Below are 26,892 nucleotides of genomic sequence, written 5' to 3' on the forward strand. Positions count from 1 at the left end.
TGAGGGTTTTTTTTTTAACATTTATATGTTGGGGGAAGATTATAGAAGTCAGAGGACAACCTGCAAGAGTTAATTCTCTCCTTTCCTCATGTAGGTTCTAAGGATAGAACTCAGGTCACCAAGCTTAGTAGCCTTTACCTATTAAGCCATTTCACCAGCTCCTTCCTGTACGTAGACAACTTAGAGAGGGTTCTTATGCTGCCTAGAACACTTCAGTCTACAAAACTAAATTTTCCCACGGGTCTTAAGAAAAAACCAATACAGAGGGTGTGAACCCCAAGGCTAACAGGCAGCTAGCTAGCTACTCAAATGCAGTCCTTATACCCACAGCTAAGTCATTCTGGGCTAAATGCCGGGATTCATTTAATGAATCATGGTAAGTGAAAAGTTATTTTCCCTTCTATTTATGAGCAGAGAGGCTAACGATGAAATAACACATTTCCACTACTTCATTTGGGGGTACATTTTAACTTTCTTAAAAAGTTACCCTGAAGAACTAGAATAAGACAGGTTCAATCTGGTAGCAGAGACACAGACTCAGAAACAGCCACAAAAAAGACAACTGGTCAGTTTAAGAAGGACCTTCTCAGACAGTTATATGTGTTCAAAATGGAATAATATAACTCTGACATCACATTGGTGTTCTGAGTTCCTCAGGTGATTTTTTTCCCCTGCAAGAGGGAACAGCAACATCCCTCACTGAATGCTCAGCCCTACAAATTTTTAAAGAATATTCTCTTTTTTCTGTTGTTGGGCAGCCACTTTAACCAACCAACTCCTAGCATTTTGTGAGTAAAGAATTCACAGAATTAGCTCATTAAAATGACCAGGGAGAAGCCCAGTGGTGACGCACACCTTTAATCCCAGTCAGCCTGGACTCCAATGCTAGTTCCAGGACAGCTAGGGCTACACAAAGAAACCCTGTCTCAGAAAGCCAAAAAAGAAAAAAAAAAAAGAAAGAAAGGCCAGGGAGTCAGTCTTGCCTCCTATTTCCTGGCCCCATATAATCTACAATATTTTTATGTCTAAATATAGTTAAAATCCCTTTAATTTTTCTATTTCTGCCCAGCAACCAGGTTCCAATTACCCAACACCTCTACCCTGGACTAACTGGTCTTCAGGGCTTCCACATTTCTCTGGTACCCCACTTCAGCCTCCATGGGTGTATATACACACACACACACACACACACACACACACACACACACGCACACGCACACGCACACGCGCACACACACACACGCACTTCTTCACACATGCCAGAGCATTCCTGTTAAAATGTAAAGTCAATTATGAGACTATAACACACTGCAATTAAGTCTTCTGATATTTCTCCAGGATTCTTTGAGTAAGACTGAAATTTACTTGAGAAGGTTTTCAAGGCCTTTAGTATCTAGCTGTGCTAACTAGTTTTTTGTCAACTTGACACAACCTAGAGTCATTTGGAAAAAGGGAGCCTCATTTGAGAAAATGCCCCCACAAGACTGAACTGTGGAAAAGCCTGTGGGGCACTTAGGTGATTGATAATTGATGTGCAGGGAGGGCTTCAGCTCACTGGAGACGGTGGCACTCCTGAGCTGGTGTTCCCAGGTGCTATAAGAAAGCAGGCTGGGCCAGGCGGTGGTGGTGCGCACCTTTAATCCCAGCACTTGGGAAGCAGAGGCAGGCGGATCTCTGTGAGTTCGAGGCCAGCCTGATCTACAAAGCGAGTTCCAGGAAAGGCGCAAAACTACACAAGAAAACCAAAAAAAAAAAAAAAAAAAAAAAAAAAAAAGAAAAGAGAAGAAAAAGAAAGAAAGCAGGCTTAGCAAGCAAGCCACAAGGAGCAAAAAAGCCAGTAAGCAGCACCCTTCATGAGACCATGAAGTTCTGCTCTGACTTCCCTAGAAGATGGACCACAAACTATAAGAGGAAATAAACCCTTTCCTATTAAACTTGCCTCTGGTCATGGTGCTTTATCACAGCAATTGAAACTGTAACTAAAATACCAGCCTTTGGCCTTTATCATCAACTTCATTATTCATTATGCATCAATTTTGTCATTTCCAATGGTATTACAACCACACAGGCCTCCTTAGCCTCCTCCTCTTTTAGGTCTTTGCACTTACTGGTTCCTTAAACTAAAGTGCCTTTACCTTAGCTTGATACGTGCCTCATCTCAATCCAGGGTTCAATTCTTTTTTATTTTTTACTTATTCTTCTCTCATATATACATTCTTACCGCAGCTTCCCCTCCCTCCACTCCTCTCAGTCATTCCCCCCACCTCCCTTCTCCCCAGATTCAGTTCCCCCATCTCCCTGCAGAAAGGAGCAGGCCTCCCAGGGACATCAACTGGACATGGCACAAGATACAATAAAACCAGGCACAAACCCTCACATCAAGGCTGAGCAAGGCAACCCAGTAGAAGGAAAAGGGTCCTAAGAGCAGGCAAAAGTCAGTGCTGTGGAATAATCCTTCTGTATACTGTGAAGATGTGTTGCTCTCATTGTTAATAAAAACCTGATTGGCCAATAGTTAGGCAGGATTTTTGGGGCAGAGAGAATGCTGGGAAGAAGAAAGGGCAGAGTCAGGGAGTCACGAGAGTTGCAAGCCAGATGTGGAAGAAACATGGGAAATGCATAAATGAGGTAAACAAGCCTTGGGGCAGCACATAGATTAATAGAAATGGGTTAATTTAAGTTATAAGAGATAACTAAAAAAAAACAAGCCTAAGCGATCAGCCAAGCATTTATAATTAATAATAAGTTTCTGAGTGGTTATTTGGGAGTGGCTGCCAGGATACAGAGAAATTCCACTTATAAGTCAGAAATACTCCCACTCTCACAGTTAGGAGTCCCCCTAAAACACCAAGCCAACAACCATAATGTATATGCAGACAACCTAGCACAAACCCATGCAGGCTCTGTGATTGCCACTTCAGTCTCTGTAAGCCCCTATGAACCCTGCTTAGTTGATTCCAGATACCATGCTGTCCTGTAGGATTCAATTCTTAAGAAAGAGCCAATTGGTCACCCTCCAACTACCATCCACTCTCACCCCACTTAGAATATAAGCTTCTATATAAGGAATTTGACCAGCTTGCTCACTCAACCTCAGTGTCTAGCACACAATGAATGTTTTCTGTTGTATAAAAATACAAATTAGGCCAGGCGTGGTTGCACATGCCTTTAATCCCAGCACAGAGGAGGCAGAGCCAGGTGGATCTTGTGAGTTCAAGACCAGACTGGTCTACATATCAAGTTCCAGGACAGCTAAAGCTACATAATAGAGAGACCCTTTCTCAAAAAACAAAATAATATTTTTATTTTAAAATTATAAATAATTTTTTAAAAAATAATTAATTTAAAAGAGACAATTTGCCGGGCGGTGGTGGCGCACGCCTTTAATCCCAGCACTCGGGAGGCAGAGCCAGGCGGATCTCTGTGAGTTCGAGGCCAGCCTGGGCTACCAAGTGAGTCCCAGGAAAGGCGCAAAGCTACACAGAGAAACCCTGTCTCGAAAAATCAAAAAAAAAAAAAAAAGAGACAATTTACTATCTAATTTTATTAGAAAAACAAAGCCAATCAGAATCACTAAGGTATTTAAAGGAAAAGGCACTACACTCTGTAATAAGTCTAAGATTACCTTAGATATGATTACCTGGTTGATTGTACGGATCTTCATAAGCATCCAGCCAATAAAATTGAAACACTTGTTCATCATCTTCCCCTTTTACCAATGGAAGTTGATTGGAATCCACTTGGACTTCCTGAGCTAAGAAACTGCTTTCATCCTCCTGGTCCATGTCCCAACAAGAGATATCTGGGACAAAACTTTCTCTGTAGAAAGCACATTTTCAAACACTTTATAAAATCCAACAGAATAATCAGAGTACTATTTTTCTGAAAAATAATAAAATGCACTTACAAGAAAGATGTGGTCCCTTTGTTAGGATCTGTCTCATGTTTCACCCTCTCTACTGGCTCATTCTCTTGGTCCCAAGTCTTGGCAGTCAGAGGCTCCCCATCTACCTCCTCAGCTTCCATGGGCTCATCAAAGTCACCATCTTCAAACTCCATTATCCCTGACTCCTGCTCATCTTCTGGACACTCTGGCTGGGCCAGCTCTCCTGTAAACATCACCACACATTCCCACCACATGCTAGTACCAAGGGGCACAAAGCTTATTCAACATTGAAATAACAGCCTTTTCATATATTATACTTGTATTTCTCTTTAATCTTCATATTGGATGCTTTTAATTTTTATTACTAGAAATTCAACCTTTCATGATTAGATGTGCCACCTTCAAAATTACCTCCACCCCTATATCACCAAGCCTCTATGTGTGGCTGTTATTGCTCAACAACTTGCACTTTTGCCTGACATGAGACTTACCAGCAAATTCAGTACATTTAAGAGGAATGGGAGTTAACAGAGGCTCCTTCCTGAGGACAGGGGAAGCAGGTTTTCCTGAAGGAATTGCCTGTAAATGTTTTTAAGTGTTTAGTCAGTCAGAACTGCATACTAAAAATATGCAACTGTCCTACCCTGACCAAAGATAATGACAGTTCCCACTTATAAAAAGATTTTGTATATTATTAATGTAATGGCTTCAATTATTTTACTGTTACCTGGATTTACACAAAAAATACTTGTTTCCAGGAAGAAAATTATTGCATTTAACACAGTTGTAATACCTATAATAAACATGCACTAGTTACTACAAAATTTACTATGAAAAAAGCAGACACATGCTATTTTTGAAACATATGAAACTATACATTGAATGGCAATTCTAATTTAAAAGAAACAAAACAAATTCAAAATGATCATCTCCTTCATACTGGTAAATAAAACTAATTTAAAGCAGAACAATAAATAAAGAAGGAGGATGTTTCTACACTTTACCTTAGAGGTGTGCACTGAGAAAGGATTGAGCAAAGCTCCAGTGGATCTTTTTTTCTTTGGTATCAATACAGGTGGTGGAGCTATTTGAGGTATCTAAAAGGAAGAGGAAGACAGGCATTTCACTGTCGTGCCTGGTACCACATAATAGAAAAAAGTACATTTTTTTACTTATGCCCAATAAGTAAAGTATTTTCCATACCTGCCCCCCCAGACAGGATCCGTGCTCATGTACTGCAGTTACTATAGCAACAATACTACAGAAATCACTAGAAAACCAGAATAGATATTTAATCCATCCCTAATTATTTTTTCTTTCAAGAATTTAACATACTCTCTTCACCTACCCTTTCAGGTATTACATTTAACATCCAGCAAAATAGAACTACATAGTGTTGGTATTCGTCAATTAATCAGTAGTTACTTAGAAAGAAGTACACCTCTAAACAAAAGCTTAGTCTTTATGAGATATGGCCAAATCTCAGAATTCACAGTATAACAGAGCCCGTTTGAGTGCTATCAAAGACAGCTAACTTACTCTTCCTTCACTCCCACTCAGAATTCAGAAAGGGGCTCTCATGCCCAAGTGTGCAGATTGACAGGCTTCAATCTATTTATGGAACATACACTATAGTAACTGAATATAAGCAATGAACATTCACAGAACCAACTCCTGGGTATATTCTTACTACTTCCAACACACACCCACACAGCCCATCTACATAATCTTAGAGCAGTAACAGTTGGAAACTCCTCACCTAAAAGAGTGAGAAGAAAATAATTTAAGGGCTTTTGTTTTCTTTTTGTATGTAGGGCAGGAAGATTCTGTGTGTGCATGTGTGGTAGCATCCTGGCACTTGTCTTTTTGGTGATAGTCTGTCTGTTTCTTCAGTCTATGACCCTGCATAGCTTACAACTCCAGGAAATTCACTTACCTCGGTGTTCAGATCCTGTAGAATGTCACCCAGCAGATCATCCTTGGACAAGTCCACTGTTTTCTGTATAGTATATAAAAATGTAAAGAAAGCTCAGATGAGAATGCTCTGGGTTGAACTTTTTCATGCAGACCACACACTCATCTCTGAAAGGAAGAACCTAACCCCATCAGTCCTTCACTGCTAACTCTCATCTACTACTCAGATTTTAACAATGACCTGCGCATATTTAATTTGTAAATTTATATTCCCTGCCTCTATTTTCATCTTTACTCCATAATTTCCTTGCTTGTCACTAAAACTAAACATACTGTCATTTCAGCATTTCTATTCAATTTTCTTTTTTCTCCTAAGTTACCTAACCACTGAGGTAACTATACTCACATAAAACCTAAATTCATCTTACAAAGTGCAATTCATAGAACACTACTCAAACATGTATTGAACACATACCATTTGAGCAATGAAAAATTAAATTCATTTCATAGAGGGAAAAGACACAATATAAGGAAACATGAAACTCACATCTGCAGTTTTCTTCCCAGCACTAGCAATGAACATTGCCTTGATATTGTTTGGTTTTGTCACTGAAGGTTTCTTTACATCCTTCCTGTCCTTTCTGTGTGCTTTGCCATCACTTCCTATTGAAATAGAGAGTATTCAGAAACATGCACTAGATGGAAAACTAAAGCCTAGTCACAATCACTCATTGTCTGTATATGAGAACTTAAGAAGAAAATAAATTAAGAATTCAAAATACAAAATTGGGAAATTCTGCATAAGGTACACATGAAAGAATCTTTCCAATGAGACAAACTGAAGAAAACTCAAAACTGAATTACAAAATGCAATGAAATATAATGAGTTAAGTGTGGGGAGTTAGGTGAGTAGTTGTCAGTGGGAATGCAAAGCTTTTGAAAAGGGGATAGCTTTGCTGTCTTGCTTCCCAGAAAACTAAGAAGAGAAAGCTAATCTGGAACCAATAGCAGTTGGACACGTGCTCTATGCTGTATCAAAACTGAGTGGCACAAGCATACTTGCTCATTCAAAGAAAACTTTTGTCTTCTGTCTTCCCTTGTGGGCATGACTAAATCACCTATGAACTTTCCTACTACTGTCCATTTTAATATCACTTTCTGACTCATTCAAAAATACATATATAAATCTAAAAAGAAACAGGAATGACTAATTAAAACAGTACAGTAGCAGTATACACAGACTAGATGATATAAAAAAGTCTAAAGAAGCCGGGTGGTGGTGGTGGCACATGTCTTTAATCCTAGCACTCAGGAAGCAGAGGCAGGAGGATCTCTGCAAGTTTGGGGCCAGCCTGGTCTACAGAGTGAGTTCCAGGACAGCCAGGACTACACAGAGAAACCATCTCAAAAAAACAAAAAAAAAGTCTAAAGAAAGGTGTGACACTCTTATAAGAAGCCTATAAACACCCTTATGTCTCACTCTTTCCAAGTACCTCATTTTCTAATAATCCATTCTTAATTCTATTAAAAATATCTTTTAATAAACTTCTATTCTGCTTCCTAAAAGGAAAAGTCTAGAGAACAACCCAACTACTTATGAAAATGTACTGTATAATAAAGTTGGCAACTCACATTACTTGAGTTTTCAATAAGCCATGTTGACTAACCATTTGTAAAGCAGTAAATCAGTATTAACACCAAAATGACAAATTTAAAAATAAAGGAACATGGTATTTTTGGAGGTGCTCAAAATTTTTAATAATTCTTTTTTGAAATTTTCTTTATTTCTTTTTGGTTTTTCAAGACAGTTTCTCTGTGTAACCCTGGCTGTCCTGGAACTCATTCTATAAACCAGGCTAGCCTGAAACTCTGTAACTCTGTAACTGTAAGAGCTGCATGCCTCTGTCCTCCCAGTGGTGGGATTAAAGGTGTACACCACCATACCTGGCTGAAATTTTCAGACATATATACAATATATCTTAATGACATATAACCTCCAACTCCCTTGCCCCAACTTGCCCCAAGACCCTCCAACATATCTCTCTCCCAATTTCATGTCCTTTTCTACTATAACTCACTGAGTCCAGTTAATGCTGCCCATATGTACATCAGTGTGATACCAAAGTTCAGGCTTTATTCTCCCCCAAAGATTTCTAGTCTCCCTCCCTGCCAACCATCAACTGCCAATAGCTCCTCAATTAGGGGCAAAGTACTTTTTTCGGTTGTTGTTATTTATTTGGTTTGTTTTTATATTTTTATTGAAAATAGATTATTCTCTCATACAGTACATTCTGACCACAGTTTCCCCTCCCTCCACTTCTCCCAGCTCCTCCCCACCTCCCCTCTCCCCCAGATTCACTACCCCTCCTTTCCTCTTCAGAGAAGAGCAGACCTCCAAGAGATGACAGCCAAAAAGGATAAAACAAGATACAATAAGACAAGGCAAAAGCCCTCCTATCTCAAAAGCTTGGCAATACATTGTTAGCAAGATTTGGGGGAAACAGACACTTGTACACTGTTTATGAAAATGTATAATTCCTACAAAGAACATAATTGGGCATAGTGGCTCAGGGTTGTGATCCTAGTATTCAACAAGCTGAGACAGGAGGACTCAAGAAGCTAAGACAGGAGGAGCTTGAGTTCAAAAATAACCTGTGCTAAATAAGCCCCTAAGTAAAAAAACAAACAAACAAAAAAAAAAAACCAGGGCTTAAGAGATGGGTTAAGGCAGCACCCACATGGCAGCTCACACCTGTCTGTAACTCCAGTTCCAGAATTTCTGACACCTTCACACAGACATATGTACAGGTAGAACACCATGAACATAAAATAAAAATAATTTTTTTAAAAAGAGAAATGGGTTAAGGGCACTGGCTGTTCTTCCAAAGGACCCAAGTTCAATTCCCAGTACCTACATGATCACAATCACCTGTATAACTCTAGTTCCAGGGGATCTCATGACCTCTTCTGGCCTCTGTGGGTACCAGGCGTGCATTTGATGTGGACATACATGTAGACAAAACACGAACAAACTTTGAAAATGAAAATAAAAATAGGGGCTAGAAAGATGATTTAGAAGTTAAGAACACTTGTTGCTCTTACAGAAGACCCAGTTCAGTTCCCAGCACCCACATGGTGGTTCACAACCATCCATAACTCCAGTTAAAGTTCCAGGGGATGTGATGTCTGCTCCTGACCTCCATGGGCATCAGGCATGCACATGGTACACATACACACATGCAGACAAACTACTCATATACACTTTAAATAAATAAATCTTAAAAAAAACTTTTAAAGTTTTCATGTACACTTACTCTCTAAGCCAGCTATCTCATTTCTAGGAATTTTCCCTGAGGAAGGCACAGAGTTACTGGATATGGTACTATTTGTAACAACAAATTATTGATTTAAGTGTTCTTCCAAGGAGTTCATTGTAATGAGTGCATACTTATACCATGCAGCATCCACATGATGCTTTGCAGCTACAGGGACATAAAAACAAAGGAAAGATTTCTACACACTTTATGTATAACACTAGACTGCTTTTCAGGTACTTCACTATGTGAAAGAAAACATGGAGAATAACTATCTATAGACACTATCCTTTGTGTAACAAAAATAAATCAAAACAACACACAAAATTCTTGATATATATCCCCCCAAACAAATAAAAGTGTTCAAGCAAAAACTTGAACACAATGTTCAAAGTTGCAGTAAGGACAATAAACAAAAGATGGAAATAACACAGATGCCCACCAACTAACGAACAGATAAACAAAATGTGATATATAACCATGTAAGAGTATATTATTCATTCATAAAAAGAAATAAAGCTCTAGCACATGCTATAACATGAATGAAATAAATTAACATTATGCTAAGTCAAAGAAGCCAAACCCAAAAGGTCAATTATTGTTATGATTCCATTTATATGAAATATCCTAATAGAATAAGCAAATCCAGAGATAAAAGGTAGATCAATGGCTGCTAAGCACTGAAGGACTGGGGAGTGACTGCTTAATAAGTACTGGGCTTGCATCTAAAAGTGAAGGAATCAGATAGTGGAAATGGCTGCACACATTGCAAATTTACTAAAAGTCATGAACAATAAAAACATTTTTAATGTATTTTTCATGTGCCTGAACTGTGAAAACTGTAGGACATTTGTGAAGACTTTAAGAGAATTACTTGAAGGTCTTTAGCTTTTCATTGACATCATTTGGAATAATGTTTAAAATGCCAGTAAACAAAACTCAGGCTTTAAGACTGAATAGAGAGAGATCAACAGAGGTTTGAAACAAACAAGAAAGGCTTCATGAGAAGGCTTTAATCTCACCACTGTAGGTTAGTAGGATTTACCCAGAAAAAAGGAAGAAAATACTATAAATAAATATTGATGTGGAATTCTTTAGTGCTTTGTTTTACTGTGCATTCTCATTGATTTCTTTTCACTGGGATATAGTTGATATATTTTTCCACCTCTATGATATGCAGCCAATCCATGATGAGGTATTTTCAAATATAGTTGACCTTTTACTTCGAACCAAAATTCTGTAACTTCTCTATAAATGTTAAAGTAGATTGTTAGATTCTATTTCCCTTCGTAAATTCTTGTGATCTTACCTGGCTTCTGGCAGAGGATACTGCAACAGTTAAGAGCTATAGGTATGTGGTGGTACAAAATATGAAGTAAAACTTTCTAAGACTATCTGTTTTCTAGAATGTCAAAACTTTTCTTCACTGATATCTAATCAAGAAGAAAGAATAATACAATCATGGAAACACAATGATTGCTCCTTCACTCAAGAAATACTGCATACTTTCTTTGTACTGGCTACTGTGATCAAAACTGGGGCAACTGGGACATAGATCCTTTCTCTGAGATACTTCCTGTCCATTCCAACTTCCTACTATACAGGTGGCAAAATTAAAATCTAGACAGGTGATAGGATCAGGTCAATATCAGATCAAAATGATACAATTAATAATAGCACTGCCATAACTCAAGCATAGTCTCTATACTTTAGTGGCAATGAGTACCTCCATTCCCCGGATCTGAATACAATTCCCCACTTAAAATGAGTCAAAATTCTAGGGATAAACAGCAGTCCAGGTTTATGATAGAAGTGTACAGATAAGTACTGAAACATCTTTGCCCTAAAAGCTGGTGAATGTTCTAAGACTGGTAGGACCCTGTCAAAAGGATGATTAAAAGGACTCCACTACCCACCACCAGGCAGTTTAATCCTAGCACTTGGGAGGCAGAGGCAGGTGGATTTCTGTGAGTTTGAGGCCAGCCTATAGTCTACAGAGTGAGTTCCAGGACAGGCTCCAAAGCTACAGAGAAACCCTGTCTCAAAAACAAACAAACAGAAAAGGACTCCACCAAACAAATGTGAACCTCAGAAGGAAAAATGAGAGTCTGGGGAAATGGCTCAGTAAGACCACTTGCTATGAAAGCAAGATGACCTGAGTTCAAATCTCTAGCACCCTAGTAATAACCAGGTGTGGCCTTGCATGCCTGTAACCCCAATGCTGATGGGCAAATGAGTAGATCCAGGGAGTTCACTGTACAGCCAGCATAGCCAAAAATAGCAGACTTCAGACCCTGTCTAAAAGAATTAGGTGAAGAGTGAAAAGGGAAGATTCCCCAATGTCTTTTCTGGCCACTGGCACACTCACCCACATGTGTGCTCAGCAACCAACAGACACAAAAGGAAACATGCTAATGGATACTGAACTTCAACAGTGTACTTCTTAGAAATGTCCAGTTTCGATGTCATAATATAAAAGAACAGAGAGGCTGGGTGTGGTGATAACAGCAGTGCTTAATGAACACATGAGGCTTAGGCAAAAGGATCACTTGAGTTCAAGAGTTTGATAGCAGCCTGAATAACATGGCAAGACCTTATCTCACAAAGCAATTAAATGAATAATTTAAAAATAATAGGAGAGAGGATCACCAATAGCTACTCAAAGCATTTGGTGAAGTTTTGTGAGGAAATCAGCTATATACAATATACACGACTTAAAATCAACCTGTATCTACATAATTACAAAGGGATAAAGGAAGTTTTGCAAATAATCTGACATCATCTTAACCAAGAAATCAAACATATTATATTATCAATAATAATGGAATGAATGACATCTGGTCAATGGGAAGGAAGGTCTCTATTCCATTCATGCTGTAGATGTTGCCACATTTATTCTGAAATACATTTTACTGCTGCCAAAATATCTAACCTGAACCTAAGCACAAAGAAGCAGTCAGGAAAATCCCAGACATTGGAACATTCAACTAAACAAGTAGCCCTTTAAAAGTTTTGACATCGCTGGGTGGTGGTGGCGCATGCCTTTAACCCCAGCACTCAGGAGGCAGAGGCAGGTGGATCTCTGTGAGTTCGAGGCCAGCCTGGGCAGAATGAGTTCTAGGAAAGGCACAAAGCTACACAGAGAAACCTTGTCTCGAAAAACCAAAAAAATAAAAAAATAAAATAAAAGTTTTGATATCATGAAAGACAGAAAGAATGGGAAGAAGGGAGGTACAGCTGTTCAACACAAAATAAGACCAAAGAGTAAAGAGACATTAAAAACTAAAGTAAACTTTGCTTCTTAAAGAAATTTATGGGAGCCAAGGAAATGACTCATCATTTCCTTGAGCAAGCCTGACACCCTGAGCTCAGTCCCCCGAAGCCAGGTTTTAAAAAATCTGGGGTGGAGTAGCATGCATCTATAATTGCAGCACTCCTACAGCCAAATGAGAGGCTAAGATAGGCAGATCAGCTACGCTGGGGTTGAGCTAGCCGGCAGTTCACAGCGGGAATCGACAGAGTAAGAGAGAGCCTGCCTCCAAGCAAGGAGGAAGGAGAGAACTAACTCCACACGTCGTCCTCTGACCTCCACACGCACACTGCGGCACAGACATGCCAGTGCACTATTATGCCCTCTCCCTCCGTCCCTTTGTCTCTCACACACACAACAAACACATATGTCAATAAATGCTTTTAATTATAAAAGATATTTCTAATTATCATCTTAACCAAGAAATCAAACTTATTACCAATAACAATTAGAATAAAACTTGTATATAATATAAAATAAATGATAATTAGAATAAAAAATAGAAATTTTTTTCCTATAGACAACATATTAGATAAATACCATGAAAACAGTGCTATGGTTAAACAGACAAGCATCCTTACTCTTAGGAAATCACTGCTGAAGTTCAAAAAACTCACCCTAAAGTCCCTGTATATGTAGTTAGGAAAAGGAAGCAAATGTATAAAATGTTAATCCAAAATGAGGGTTATATCATTCAAAATTTCAATTAAAGCAAATTATTCCCTAGCAGGCTCCGTCACTTTTCACACACCTACGTGATGTTATCATCTACTAAATTTACTACTGGTTACCACACTATCAAGTTAACAACTACAACAAATGCATCATGTTTCAAGGAAGTTTACAGTTTTGTGTTCGGATGCCTTCATAAATATCTTGGGACATAAACCTTTTTTTCTACTATACAATTATTAAAGAGCTAATCTAAGTACTTCACTTCGGTGGGAATTAAAAGACATTACTTATTATTGCATCCCTCAAAATCTGCAATTCTAAAATTACTAAAAAACTGAAAATTTTAAAATAAGTACAAGATCAAAGTGTAACAGGAACATAATACTTTTTATTTCCTGCTGGAATTTTTGCTTCTTACATATAATTTTTCTACCCAACTGTTTGTCTATTAGAACATACTCTCAAAGACAGACTGTATCAGAGCACCAAGTCACTCCAAATTCTAGGCAATTCTTCAAATCTCAAAATGACATTTTTCAAAACAAAATGGAGGTACCTTTCCCAGAGGTGTCAAGTGCATCATCCTCAAGGTCATCGTCAAAAATCTCTCGGCCATCTTCCACATAGCCTGTACCATCTGAAAAAATAAAATTTCATACTGGAATCAAGTTTCTGAAAGTGGCCAAAAGCTGGGCATGGTGGTGCATCTCTATAATCTCAGGACTCAGGAAACTAAGTCGGGAAGATTGCAAGCTTGAGACCAGTTACAAAAGGAGCTAGAGGACAACCAGAGCTACAGAGTGAAAGAAAGCCTGCCTCAAAGTAACAAAAAACAAGTGAACAATAGTATTTTACTCATGACTCAAACATTCAAAACCCAAATACTTACCAACTCACTTTTTCTGGCCTGTTCCAATTTAAGTTTGGTAGAATTCTGTTCAAATGGGTATTAAAAAAAGGTATAGCAGCATCCACCCAGCAGATGTAGAGTCAAACCCTAAAGATATATAGCATATCTAGCTAGGTGAGCTAGAGAAATGATCTGATCCACAGGATCAAAAACTTTGCCACAGAAGGCTGCTTTATAGCCATTTTGCTCTACCAAAGAAAAGGAAATACCATAAGCGCTGGAAGGTATCCTAATTTCCAACGGAAGACTAGCCACATAGTCGACCCCAATTACAGAAATAGGAGTCACAGACATAGTCTTCATCTCATTTCTCTGGCCAAAATTCTCATGCTAAGAAATCAGAACCTATGCCGGGTGGTGGTGGTAGTGGTGGTGGTGGCGGCACACAACTTTAATCCCAGCACTCAGGAAGCAGAGGCAGGTAGATCTCTGTGAGTTCAAGGCCAGCCGCTCTACAGAGCTAGTTTCAGGACAGCCAGGGCTACACAGAGAAACACTACCTCTTAAAAAAAAGGGGAGAGAAAGAGAGAGAGAGGAGAGAGAGAGAGAGAGAGAGAGAGAGAGAGAGAGAGAGAGAGAGAAGAGAAGAGAAGAGAAGAGAAGAGAAGAGAAGAGAAGAGAAGAGAAGAGAAGAGAAGAGAAGAGAAGAGAAAAGTAAAGAAAAGAAGGGCGATGGTGGCACACGACTTTAATCCCAGCACTGGGGAGGCAGAAGCAGGCGGATCTCTGTGAGTTTGAGGCCAGCCTGGACTACAGAGTGAGTTCCAGGAAAGGCACAAAGCTACACAGAGAAACCCTGTCTCAAAATACCAAAAAAAAAAAAAAAGGAAGGAAGGAAGGAAGGAAGGAAGGAAGGAAGGAAGGAAGGAAGGAGGAAGGAAGGAAGGAAGGAAGGAAAGAAAGAAAGAAGGAAGGAAGGAAAGAAAGAAAGAAAGAAAGAAAGAAAGAAAGAAAGAAAGAAAGAAAGAAAGAAAGAAAGAAAGAAAGAAAGAAAGAAACCAGAAACCACTGAGGTTTATACAAGAACAAGGTGCTTTCTGTGGCTCAAATTACATCTCACACCTACAACCTGCTGTACTCTTCACAGAAACTCTGGAAGTTGGTCTCTTATCTCCAGAAAACTTGTGGCTTAGGTGATATTAACTGACTTACCCAAGGCTAGATGGAAAGTGGAAAAGGCAGAACCTGAAGTGTATCCCTTAATTCCACAGGCTATGGGACTGTGTGTTGGATCCACAGATTGGTAGTTCCTCAATATTCCTCTTTTTAGAGGAGGACACTGATAACTGAATCCAGTGACTCAAGCATTCCCTTGTGGTGATATTTTATCTGTGCTTTAATAAATAAAGCTTGCCTGGAGATCAGAGGAATAAGCCAGCCATTATAAGTAAACACAAAAGTCAGGCAATAGAAGTACATGCCTTTAATCCTATCACTTGGCAGGCAGGTCTGGATCTCTGTGAGTTCAAGGCTACACTGCAAACAGAGCCAGGTGTGGTGACACATGCCTTAAATTCCAACACTAGTTAACCATGGAGGTCTGGAGGTCTGTACAGACAGACAAGAAGTGACAGAGCTGGGCAGGAGGAGGAAGTGATGCAGCTGGACAGAGAGCAAAATCAGATGGCAGAACAGCAAGGCTTATACGCATGGGTAGACAGGAAGTCACTCGCATTTGGAAGCTGAGGTATTGATGAGGTGAGGTTAGCTTGTGCCTGTTCCTATTCCTCTGTTCTCTCTCAGGCTTTAACCCCTATATCTGGCTCCGTGTTTTTTATTTAATAAGACCATTTAGAAATTCATCTACATTCCCTCTTAATTCGTACATGGTCATGTTCTAGGGGATTTAGTCTTAGGTATGTGCCTATTATTTTCTAAAGGGTTCTTAAATCAACTTCCTATTTTTATGCTTCCCCATCTTCAAAAACTAAGGAAAATCTAAACAAAAAATATGTAGCAATGCTGTGACACCATATATTGACTGTCAACCAAACTGACAGGATCCAGAAACACCTAATAGATAAGCCTCTGGGAGGTTCTCTAGACTAAGGTTAACTAAGGTGGGCAGCACCATTCCATAGAGACCCTGGACTTAAATAGAAGAAAGCAAACAGAGTATAAAACATTCCTCTCTCTCTACTTACTGACTGCAGATAAAATGTCACTCCTGCCTTCCCAATGATGATGGACTACAGCCTCAGACTGTGACCTAAATAAGCCTTGCCATCCTTAAGTTGATTTCATCAATTATTTTATCACAGCAAAGAGAAAGATAACTAATGAAAATGCCTCACATCTCCTCAGGCATAGCAACTGCCCCACATGACAATCAAGAAGTAACTAGAACAGTGCCGAGCAGGCAATTTCCTCCCACATACCGTCATCCACGATCCAGTCATCATCCTGACGTGCCTGAACCAGTTTCGAATACTGCTCTTCATCAACTTCTTCATAAACACTTGTGAGGTCCTCAACCTGCCATTACAAAGTTTATGGAAAAGCTTCAAATGGAGTGAAAGTGTTAAACAATTCTGATGAAAAAAAATTGTCAAATTGAAACTGGAATGGCAGCCTGATGGAGTAGCTGCAACCAAATCATGAGTTCTGACATTCAACACCACTGCAGGGTTTTCCTTAAATAGACATCAATTAACTTAGTATTCCTTTTAGGTGGGTGTTAACATAAGATATTAAATGATTCCATTAGCATAATACACTTGTCACACCATCAATTACTCATCTACTCCATAAAAAACAAACTGAATTATAGCCAATTCTTCATTAGCTGCTTTGGGGATTGTTCACATAATTTCTAGACTAGTTTTTCCTATACTTAACAAATGCATAAGGCATAGTGCAACTATTCACCACTAATTGACAAATGCCCTACAAAGACACTAATTTTAGTAACGGTTCAATTAACTAAATAAAATTCAAAGGAAATACCTTACTATGCCCTCCAAAAATGAGCAAAACAAATTTGCTCTATATTCAGTAGGCAAAGAAGAAATGGTTTTTGAGTGATCTGTTTGTCTTACCACTAATCCTCCCTGAAAGTGAGGCTTTGGAAGTAAATGGGGACCTAAATGGGAAGTCCAGTGAAAGCAGTAAATTCTCAAATCACATTGGCCCATGAATATGAAAGTATCAGGACCACTTCTGCACAGTTAAAGCAATAAATGCACAGATGCACACCACTGCTGTAGCTATCCATAGTGACATGTCACTGACCTGCCAGATTGAGAATATGGCAGACCTCATTTAAAATTGTCCCCTCCTGGCTAGTCGATGGTGGCACATGCCTTTAATCCCAGCACTGGGGAGGCAGAGGCAGGCAGATCTCTCTGTGAGTTTGAGGCCAGCCTGGTCTACAGAGAGAGTTCCAAGATAGCCAGAGCTGTTACACAGAGAAACCCTGTCCTGGGAAAAAAAAACTGCCCCCTCATTAGGAGTCTGCCTTGTTTTGTTTTGTTTTGTTTTTTGAGACAGGGTTTCTCTGTGTAGCTTTGCGCCTTTCCTGGAGCTCACTTGGTAGCCCAGGCTGGCCTCGAACTCACAGAGATCCGCCTGCCTCTGCCTCCCGAGTGCTGGGATTAAAGGCGTGCGCCACCAACGCCCGGCTAAGGAGTCTGCCTTTTTAAAGGGGAAACATACCAAATATACCAGAAAAGCTAAGATCTTAGAAAAAAACTTGAACACAGAGCCTTGAGAGCCTAGTAGTTAACAGCTAACTGGATTTCCACTATAAAGAATGACTGCAAGATGGGGGTAAAGAGAGAGGGATCAGTGCTTAAGAGGATCTGAGTTCAGTTCCCAGCACCAAATGAGATGGTTCAGAACCACCTATAACTCCAGCTCCAAGAGATCAAACACCTTCTTCTGGCCTCCAGTGGCACCTGCACGCCCATGTGCAAACACATAGGCAGACACACACATATACATAAATAAAAACATATTGTTAAAAGACACAAGGAACCTTTTTTATTCTGTCTTCCGCATGTGTGTTACTGAGGATAAACACAGGGCTTTTTTGCTCTTGTTAGACAAGTAAGTACTCCACCACTAAGCCATACCCCAAGTCCAGTAGACTATCTTTAAAAAGCACACTGCTACTGACCAGCACGAACTCTTTTTAGAACTATACAATTAATAGTACCATGTATAAAATGATTCAGCCACATAACACCAACATCTGAAATGCCACAGAGAACTCCTTTAAAGAAATTCCTATATTAAAAAATGCTTTACTCACAAGGCAGTGGTGGCACCCACCTTTAATCCCAGCACTCAAGAAGCAGAGGCAGGAAGACTTCTGTGCATTTGAGGCACAGAGTGAGTTCCAACCAAAGCTACACAGAGAAACCCTGTCTCAAAAACCCAAAAACAAAAAAATTTACTCCTGCTTCAGTGTAATCCTTTTAGCAACTCTTTATGATCTCATAGCCTCACTTAACTTGAATGGGATCAAATGGCAAAATCCTTTCTCGTTTCCTAATCCCCCAATACAATGCAGGCCAGAATTAAATGCGAATATCCCCAAGCCAGCTCACCTAGGTTCAAATAAAGACTCTTCCACTAGGATCTCACTAACCTTCCTGTGCCATGTTACTTCACCTGAAAAGTGTTGTTAATCATAACATCTATTTCATATGATCAGTGGGAAGATTTAATGAAAAGCATATTGGTAAAAGCACTTCAAATGTATGTTAACTCAGAAAGTATATTAGTTGCTATTATCTTCTAGTATTTATTAATCTCTTCCTACCCTTGGCAGTTAAGATACTCAAGAGTGTGGAAGGTGAGACTAGACAATGTTATGTGTTCTGATTTTGACCTACAGGCCATAAAAAATGGTTTAAAAAAAAACAGTAAAGAGTATCCCATTCAATCTTACCAACAAAAAGAAATAAGGCCCAAATTTCCAATGCCGAACCCCATAGCAAATGAGCTTAAGAACAATTCTGAGAAAGTGCTTAGCTATACTACTTAATGTCATTAAAAGTAAAAACACCGGGCGATGGTGGCACACGCCTTTAATCCAAGCACTCGGGAGGCAGAGGCTTTGTGAGTTCGAAGCCAGCCTGGTCTCCAAAGTGAGTTCCAGGAAAGGCGCAATGCTACACAGAGAAACCCTGTCTCGAAAAAGCCAAAAAAAAAAAAAAGTAAAAACACTTCTCATTTCCCTTAAGCAAAGGGACATGCAGTATGCTAAATAAGGGGAAAACACGTGCAACTACTTTCATTTAAAATGGCAAATGGCATACAAAGCTCCAGACGATAACTTTAAAGGGTCTAGTACTCTCCATAATCTGTAACTCTACCTCATGCCACATATGTTAAATATTATGTTGTAAGAATCATAAGTCAGGCCTAGTGATACAGGGCCTGTAATTCTACCTACTAGGAAAACTTTAAGGCATTAGGATTACAAATTCAATGTTGGGCAGCGGGACACCTTTAGTCAGCACTTGGGAAGCGGAGGCAGGTAGATCTCTGTTGAGTTTGAGGCCAGTCTGGGCTACAAACCGAGTTCTAGGACAGCCAGGACTATTACACAGAGAAACCCTGTAACCTTGTCTAGAAAAATCAAAAAAGGAAAAAAAAAAAGGTTACAAGTTCAAGAACACCATGAGCCATTTAAGTAAGCTCCAATCTCAAAACACAAAGTGAAAAAAGGTCTAGGAATACAGCTCAGTGGTAGAATGCTTACCCAGCATGTAAGAGGTCCTAGATTCTACCTTTGGCCTCCCTACTCTGAAAAAATATTTTAAATATATTAATATTTCTAACAAGGTGAATGTGACACAGAACTGCCTGCAGGCTATAAATTAAATAAGACAGGATTAAAACATTACTTACTTCATATTTATACTTCTCACCAGCTTTAGCCTTTTTCAGTCTCTCCAAAGCTTCTTGGCGTCCTTTCTTTGATTTTCTTTCTCGACGAGCTCGAGAAGCTACAAAACTCCCTGAATCTGACACAGCTGAAAAAAAAAAAAAACGAGTATATGAGATGTTATAAAATTACCAGCCATATTCCCTCAATACCAAAGGATTGTTTCTAGACACTCATAACCAAGTGAGTATTTTTAGAATGCAAAATAATTCACAACACTCATGTCCAAATATGAAGATACTGTGACTCTCCAGAAATTTCCTCTAATTTCCAGTTAAAAGAGCTAAAGCCAATTATCTTGTTCACTTCTCTGTAGCTGTGATAAAATACTGACTACAAGGCTGGGCATGGCGTCACACTCCTTTGATCTCAACACCCAGGAGGCAAGAGCAAGTGGATCTCTGAGTTCACAACCAGCTGGTCTACATAGTGAGTTCCAGGATAGCCAGGGTTACACAGTGAGACCCTGTCTCAAAAACCAAAATAATAACAGTAGCAATAATAATAATAATAAAACCACTAACCACGAGCAACTTCAGGAAGAAAGGATTTGTTCAGTTATTTATTTATTTATTTATTTATTTATTTATTTACTTATTTATTTATTTTAATTTCATGTTAAGTCAGGGAAGGAACCTTGAGTCAGAAACAGAAAAAAAATGAAGGAATGCTGCTTATTGATTTCCTCTCAAAACCACAATCAACTACCGTCCTTATATCTCATCTCCCAGGACCACCTACCCAGGGTTGGTACCTCCCACAGTGGACTGGGCCCTCCCACAGTAATAATCAATCAAGAAAATGCCTCCATGGACTTGCCTACAGACCAATCTGATAGTTTCTCAACTGAGGTTCCCTCTTCCCAGATGATCCTACTTTGTGTTAAAACTAAGCAGCACATGAGTTCTAGTCTTCTCCTAAAAAAAGGAAAATCTCAAAATCATGTAGAGAAACATGAAAGATGGATATCAGATTCAACATTTCCATCAGAAGCAACAGGCCACGAGCAACCCAGAGAACCATAAAAGGACAATTTATTTGGTGTTCCATAATTAAAACAAAAGGAGTTAAATAGCATCTATTCTTTGCAAAGTACAAGATGCTACAGAACAGATATTAAAAAGACATAGTCCTTAAATTCATAGAGACATACAATCTAACATGGGAGATGAGTAGCAAAGGGCTCTAAAACAATGGTAAATAGCATATGCACTAATGGAGGTATACAGAAACCACCTGGAATGTCAGAGAAATAGACTGGCTGAAGGAATTTCAAAAGAGGGCTCAGATATTATAACAATATAGGACTACAGTAAAAATTCACAATGGATGAAATGCCCTTTGTAAAATTACTGAAATATAAGAAGACCTTGTGTTCACTCATTCAATTTTTGACCATCTATGCTTTGGATCATCACAAACTAGTCATCTCTCTCTTTCTCTCTGTGTCTCTCTCTGTCTCTGTCTCTGTCTCTCTTCATCCACAGAATTAAGACTTTTATACACATGGTGAATAATCAAATCACCAATGCCTGGCAGCCATGAGTTTAGGCTCAGCATGACTGTCACATATGTCTGTGAAATTAAGTGTTTTATTTTATTTGATACTGATTGATTTATTAAGAGGAGTAATCACAGAAAAAGAGACATTGATAAGAGGCATCCTAAAAACATCCATGCTGGAACATTTGTGACATTAAGCTGTTTGACTAAGTGTCTGACTGAATCAGAAAATAAGATCTAAAGAATGTGTACACAATGTTGGCAATAAACTGTTGAAAACTATATCATAAAGGTAAAGTGTAATTACAGATCTTGTTTTCTCTCTAGCTTTCTGGAAATGGAATCTCTGTAGCATCTCAGTCTATTGTTTGATAGTCACACCTGACTTTTAAATATATTTTCAGAAAGGCATTAAGCAAAAATTAAAGAATGCAGATACTTTATGACAGTCATAAAATCATGGGTGTCATTAAAATGATTAAAAAGAATCTTGAGTAGGCCTACATGAAAAGGGTTCAGAGATTATTGGGCATAGCCATTAAGAATGAATTCAGGCTGGGCGGTGGTGGCACACGCCTTTAATCCCAGCACTTGGGAGGCAGAGGCAGGCGGATCTCTGTGAGTTTGAGGCCAGCCTGGGCTACCAAGTGAGTTCCAGGAAAGGTGCAAAGCTACATAGAGAAACTGTCTCGAAAAACCAAAAAAAAAAAAAAGAATGAATTCAGTGTATTCAGTTCAAGACCTTGACATCCCACAAACTCTCTAGATCTTAAACAGATTTACTCTACAGGCAACAAACACTGTACCACTACACAAAGTCTGAAATACAAATACAAATAAGACAGCTTCCGTGTCCCCAAAGTTATCACAGTTAAGTAATACAAAAGGACATAAATGGTGCCATAGAAAAATAAGAATGCAGTGGAAATGGAGAGAACCATTAAGTCCAGGAAATTGAGGAAAGTTTCACAGGAGAGGTCTCCAGCAAACCTAAAAACTGGAATAGAATTTCAACATCACAAAACAGGATAAAAAGTGACAGAAACAGAGGAAGAGGCCTGAGCCAAATTACAAAGAGAAGAAAGTGAAAAGTGTTTCCAGAAACTGAGAGAAAAGCCAGGGTGGAAGCTAATTTCCTTGTAAGAATACACAGCAAGTAGGAAAATTAGAGCCTAGATTCTAGACATTACGGAACAAATGCCCCAGTTCTGTCATTTTCAGTGGGCGACACGAGACCATTAGTAAGCCAGTTCATCGGTGAAGAGTTATCTTGTTTTATTTCATTTCACTGTTTTCTGAGACAGGGTCTCGCTAGGTAATCAGGCTGTCCTTAAATGATGATCCTCCAGCCCCAGCCTCCAAAGTGGTAGGACTGTAGGTATGTGCCTCAATGACAGGTTCGCCTTGTTAAGCTGCCTAGTATCTGAGACTGAGAAATTCTCTCCCTATGTTTTGAGGGTTCACAGAGCCTTTGACCTGCTCTAGTGGGTGCTCCTACAAGTGTGTATTCCTTCCCAGATGCCTTGTAGCTAGGCTATGGACATATAAAATAGTCTCTACCAATGACAAACAGGGGTTCAGATTTTAAATTGGAGGCTAATATTCCAAGGAAGGAGACATGCATTAAAAGGAAGTTTGCAAAAAAATAGCAACTACTACAGAACTGAAAATGTGAGGCCAGTATATCTCAAGGTATAAACTTCAACATCTGAGTATCTTTCCATAGTTGGCAATGACCTCCTCTCTGGCCCAGTTTTGTGGCACAATGGTAATCACTGTTTCTGGCTAAGCAGCCCCCAGATAGGCTTTCTAGTCCTACATGATCACTGCAAACAACATAGTATTCTAATAAATTTCTTTTATTTAAAGCAACTACAGTTGGTTCCAGTAGCTGGCTTTTTTGATCATTATTAAACTCCCAATCTCGTTTCATACACAGGAAGAGCTACTTTTAAGACCCTTTCACACTCATGAAAAGGGGAAAACACATCTGCCCCCATAAAGCTGTAAGGATTAAAGAAGAATGGCTATCTCATTTTATATTTAGCAGTACAGAAGAAATTCAGTATGCATGTGTGAAGCGTGGTGTGTGTGAGTGTGTAGCTGTAAAATAATCAAACACATATACATATGCATACATTCCACACATCACACCTAGCCAATACTTTCGTCTAGCTCCAGAAAGCAAAAACTAAAGCAAGCAGTTTCCTCAGGGAAGACTCAATGTGGCACTACATATGACTGTTTATTTTCTTCACTCCATGAAGGTAGAAGCCATATCCACTCTACCCATCATGCTAATGCCAAAGCCTGGCAGAATGCCTATGCCTAGTACCTACGTAATAAATATTTGCTGAACAAACCAATATACCAGATTTTTTTTATCATTAAAAAACCCCGATGGCTTTCTATGTACAACAGCTAATTACACACCTTACTATTTTTTTGCTACCACTGTCCATGTGTTCCCCCTTCCAACACAAAAAAGCCTGTATTTTCTTTTTTTAAAACAATGTCTCTAATGCTTCATGTAAACAAGTTAGTAAAAAAGAATAACAATGGGGAAAAAAACAGGAAGATTTTATTTTGTTTTCAAATCACCACTTGGAGTACCTCCACCCTCCCCAAAAGCAGGCAGAGACAGTAACCTGCAGCAGTCTTTCACATAACAATCTTTTCATCTGCTCTAAAGGAAAAATTCCAGTCACAAGTCCCCAGCAAATACTTAATCAACACCATGACTTAAGAGGGGTCTCAAGATTGCACAGTATCCTCCAAAGAGTGATTTCTTGATGTTCACAGATGGAGTACAGTTTTTTAGGGTGAAGAAAGGGCTTAGAGACAAATCACTGATAGGGGGCTGCAGGCTGTTGTTCATGTTCTCACATCTGACATCCCATTTGTAATCCTGGCTAGTCGACTCTCCAAAATAATTTGTCTTCAAAGAAAAGAGAAAGGCTAAGAAAATTTGGAACGTGTGATTTAAAACTAGCTGAATGCAAAGGAAACTGATTAGGCAGCAAGATCTCATTAATGGCGATGCACATTGAGTGACAGACAGGCCACGTGACGCTAGGCTAAGAAAGTATCTGATTTTAAGTTAGAACTGAAGTTAAGTCACACTTCAGTTGAACACTGCTTAAAATCAGAAATCAGACAAGGCCATCTGCATTTCTGAATCCTACTTCGGGAAATAACTTCAGGAAATAAAAGATTACTACTCACAAACTGCCTGATATACAGGGCATCCAAAATGCTACTCAACAGTTTTTTGGGTTGGTTTTTTTTTTTTTAACAAACTTCGCCCAAAATGACTACATCTGAATACTATTTCTATGCAGCACTTAAAGAATTTTCCCGCAGAATCTGAAAAATTCTTAACATATAAAGACAAGATTCATTTGTATCTGGTGACAGCACTTGCAGCTCTCTCCTCTGTAATAATGCCAACAATTTTCCTGGGACTTCCTAGGAACGGAAGCACACGCAAGCTCTATCCCGGACCTCAAACCGACACCTGAGAAGGGCCATGAAGTTGTAACCCGCACGTGTGTGCGACTCATCAAAGGGAAGGAAAATAGCCAACGAGAGCGGCTCCCGTCACCAGAGAAGGAAACCTCCCAAACAAAAATTCCTTCAGCCAGTGGCCCCACGAGGAAGCCCCGAGGGTCTCCGCCCAGAAAGATTAAAGTCACCCGCCAAAGAGACCTGAGGGGCGGTCCGAGAGCACGCCGCCTTCGGAAGAACTAAAAGCAGAGACCCTCCGCCCCACTCAATCACGCCGCGACCCCCACACTCCCAACCAGATGCCCCGAGCAGCGCTCGGCGCTCACCGCTTGTGCCCAGTTCGCAGTCGTCGCCGTGGACTGGCGCCATGGTCAGGCAGTCTCCCGATTCCGCGCCAAGCAGCCCGAAACTGGCGCGGGGGCCGAGATAGGCGCCAGTACCGAAGCCAATCAGCGGCTCGGAAGGCTGTGGACTTCCGCCCGGAAGGCCACTGACGTGCAGCGCCGAGCCGCGCCCCGCCCCCGGCCTTCCCGCGGGAGCGCATTTGGCGCCCTGTGATGACCCCCGCGAGAAAAGCGGGAACCTCAGCGAGGCCTGAGGAGTACTGAAGAAGGAAGCGGTCGGGCGCCGAAAAGAAACCCCCCTAAAGACACTGCGCAGGCGCACGCATGCTATTAAAAAACCTGAAGGATTCGGGGGAAAAGGGGTTCTCTGGTCATGAGAGATGATTTTCTGGGAAAAGAAATGCGGGCGGGCATAAAAGGAAGGGACACTGTCTCTGCCTCTCAGTCACTGCTCCGTCTCTGTCCTCCCCACCACCACCCCCAAAAGAGACTTCCTCACCGTATACAATCTGATTCTTGCCTGGCCCCTTGTCTCTCCGAGTGTGGCTATCCACAAAAATGTATGTCATAACCGAAAAGTGTGTGCACCATCTTTAGCAAATGGCTAAAGTGGCCGCCTTCGAAAGCAACAATCTGACCTCATGAGTACTGATGTAATGCACTTGAAAAACAACAAAATGACTTATCTGGTTTGTGTTTGTTTGCGCATTTGTTTATTTCTTTAAAGAGACAGTTAACAAAAAATACAATTTTCACCTCAAAGAAAAAAAAAGTTATCAGTAAACTTCACTTCACTCTTGGGAGGTTGAGACAAGAGGATAGTAACTTTGAACCCCAAATGGTCTACTAAGTTTGAAGCTGACATGAGCTACAGAGGAAGACCCTGCATCAAAAAAGAGAGATGGATACAGGGAAAAGAAGAGGGAAGGTTTAATGGTCAAACATTAAAAAGAAAAAAGAAATTGAGAAAACAAAAGATGGGAAGTGTTTAATGATATCTCACATTAGAAAGAGCAAAGGGTAAATTGATGTGTACATACTTAATTGCAACAATATATCAAATACTTATGTATATGAAATCCATAAGCAAAATGTGTATTTTGCCAAGATGATTGAATTATAAATACTTTCTGTTTCTAATGTTCTCTTTAACATTGGGAGAATTTAACACTCAGGTGGAGTCAGGCTTGGGGTTTGAGTCATACATTTCTCTATAACCTTGGCCTGGTTTCAGAGAACTAAGTTTCATCTTTTATAAAATGTTTCTACTTATCTAAGGAATTATTGTGACATTTAATTGAAAAAATATCTGTACAATGCCATTAAGATCCCATCATCTGGAGCAGTGAGATGGCCCGTGAGTAAAGGTGTTTGCTGCCCAGGCTGACTCTCTTCTCTGAGTCTGATCCTCTGAACCCACATGGTGGGTGCAAAGGCACATGCCTGTAACCTCGGCACTCAAGGTGCAGGAGGCGAACAGGTTCCCGCCATTCTATGCTACATAGTAAGAGCCTGTCTCAAAAAAAAAAAAAAAAAAAAAAGCCACCACCTAAAAGACAGCTAACGATTTTAAGAGGGTGTTATTATCAATGTAACCAAGTAACCAAAGGGATGTAACAGTCAAAATTATGAA

At 39.7% G+C, this 26,892-nt stretch overlaps 1 protein-coding gene across 1 annotated transcript in view; it reads right to left on the reverse strand.

Moving 5' to 3' along the window:
• Pola1 (DNA polymerase alpha 1, catalytic subunit) overlaps positions 1-25,449 on the reverse strand; it is a 331,476-nt gene extending 306,027 nt beyond the window's left edge. Inside the window, exons 1-10 of the mRNA XM_028881682.2 lie at positions 25,242-25,449; positions 19,869-19,993; positions 16,388-16,484; positions 13,656-13,736; positions 6,348-6,463; positions 5,823-5,885; positions 4,891-4,983; positions 4,378-4,465; positions 3,908-4,109; positions 3,641-3,819 (exon numbers count right to left, since the gene is read on the reverse strand). Of these exons, the coding sequence (XP_028737515.1) occupies positions 3,641-3,819; positions 3,908-4,109; positions 4,378-4,465; positions 4,891-4,983; positions 5,823-5,885; positions 6,348-6,463; positions 13,656-13,736; positions 16,388-16,484; positions 19,869-19,993; positions 25,242-25,284 (1,087 nt within the window). The 5' untranslated portion in view covers positions 25,285-25,449. The remainder of the gene's footprint in view (positions 1-3,640; positions 3,820-3,907; positions 4,110-4,377; positions 4,466-4,890; positions 4,984-5,822; positions 5,886-6,347; positions 6,464-13,655; positions 13,737-16,387; positions 16,485-19,868; positions 19,994-25,241) is intronic.
• Positions 25,450-26,892: the final 1,443 nt, after the last annotated feature.

The sequence above is a fragment of the Peromyscus leucopus genome, chromosome X (assembly GCF_004664715.2).
Source record: "Peromyscus leucopus breed LL Stock chromosome X, UCI_PerLeu_2.1, whole genome shotgun sequence".
Taxonomy (NCBI): Eukaryota; Metazoa; Chordata; class Mammalia; order Rodentia; family Cricetidae; genus Peromyscus; species Peromyscus leucopus.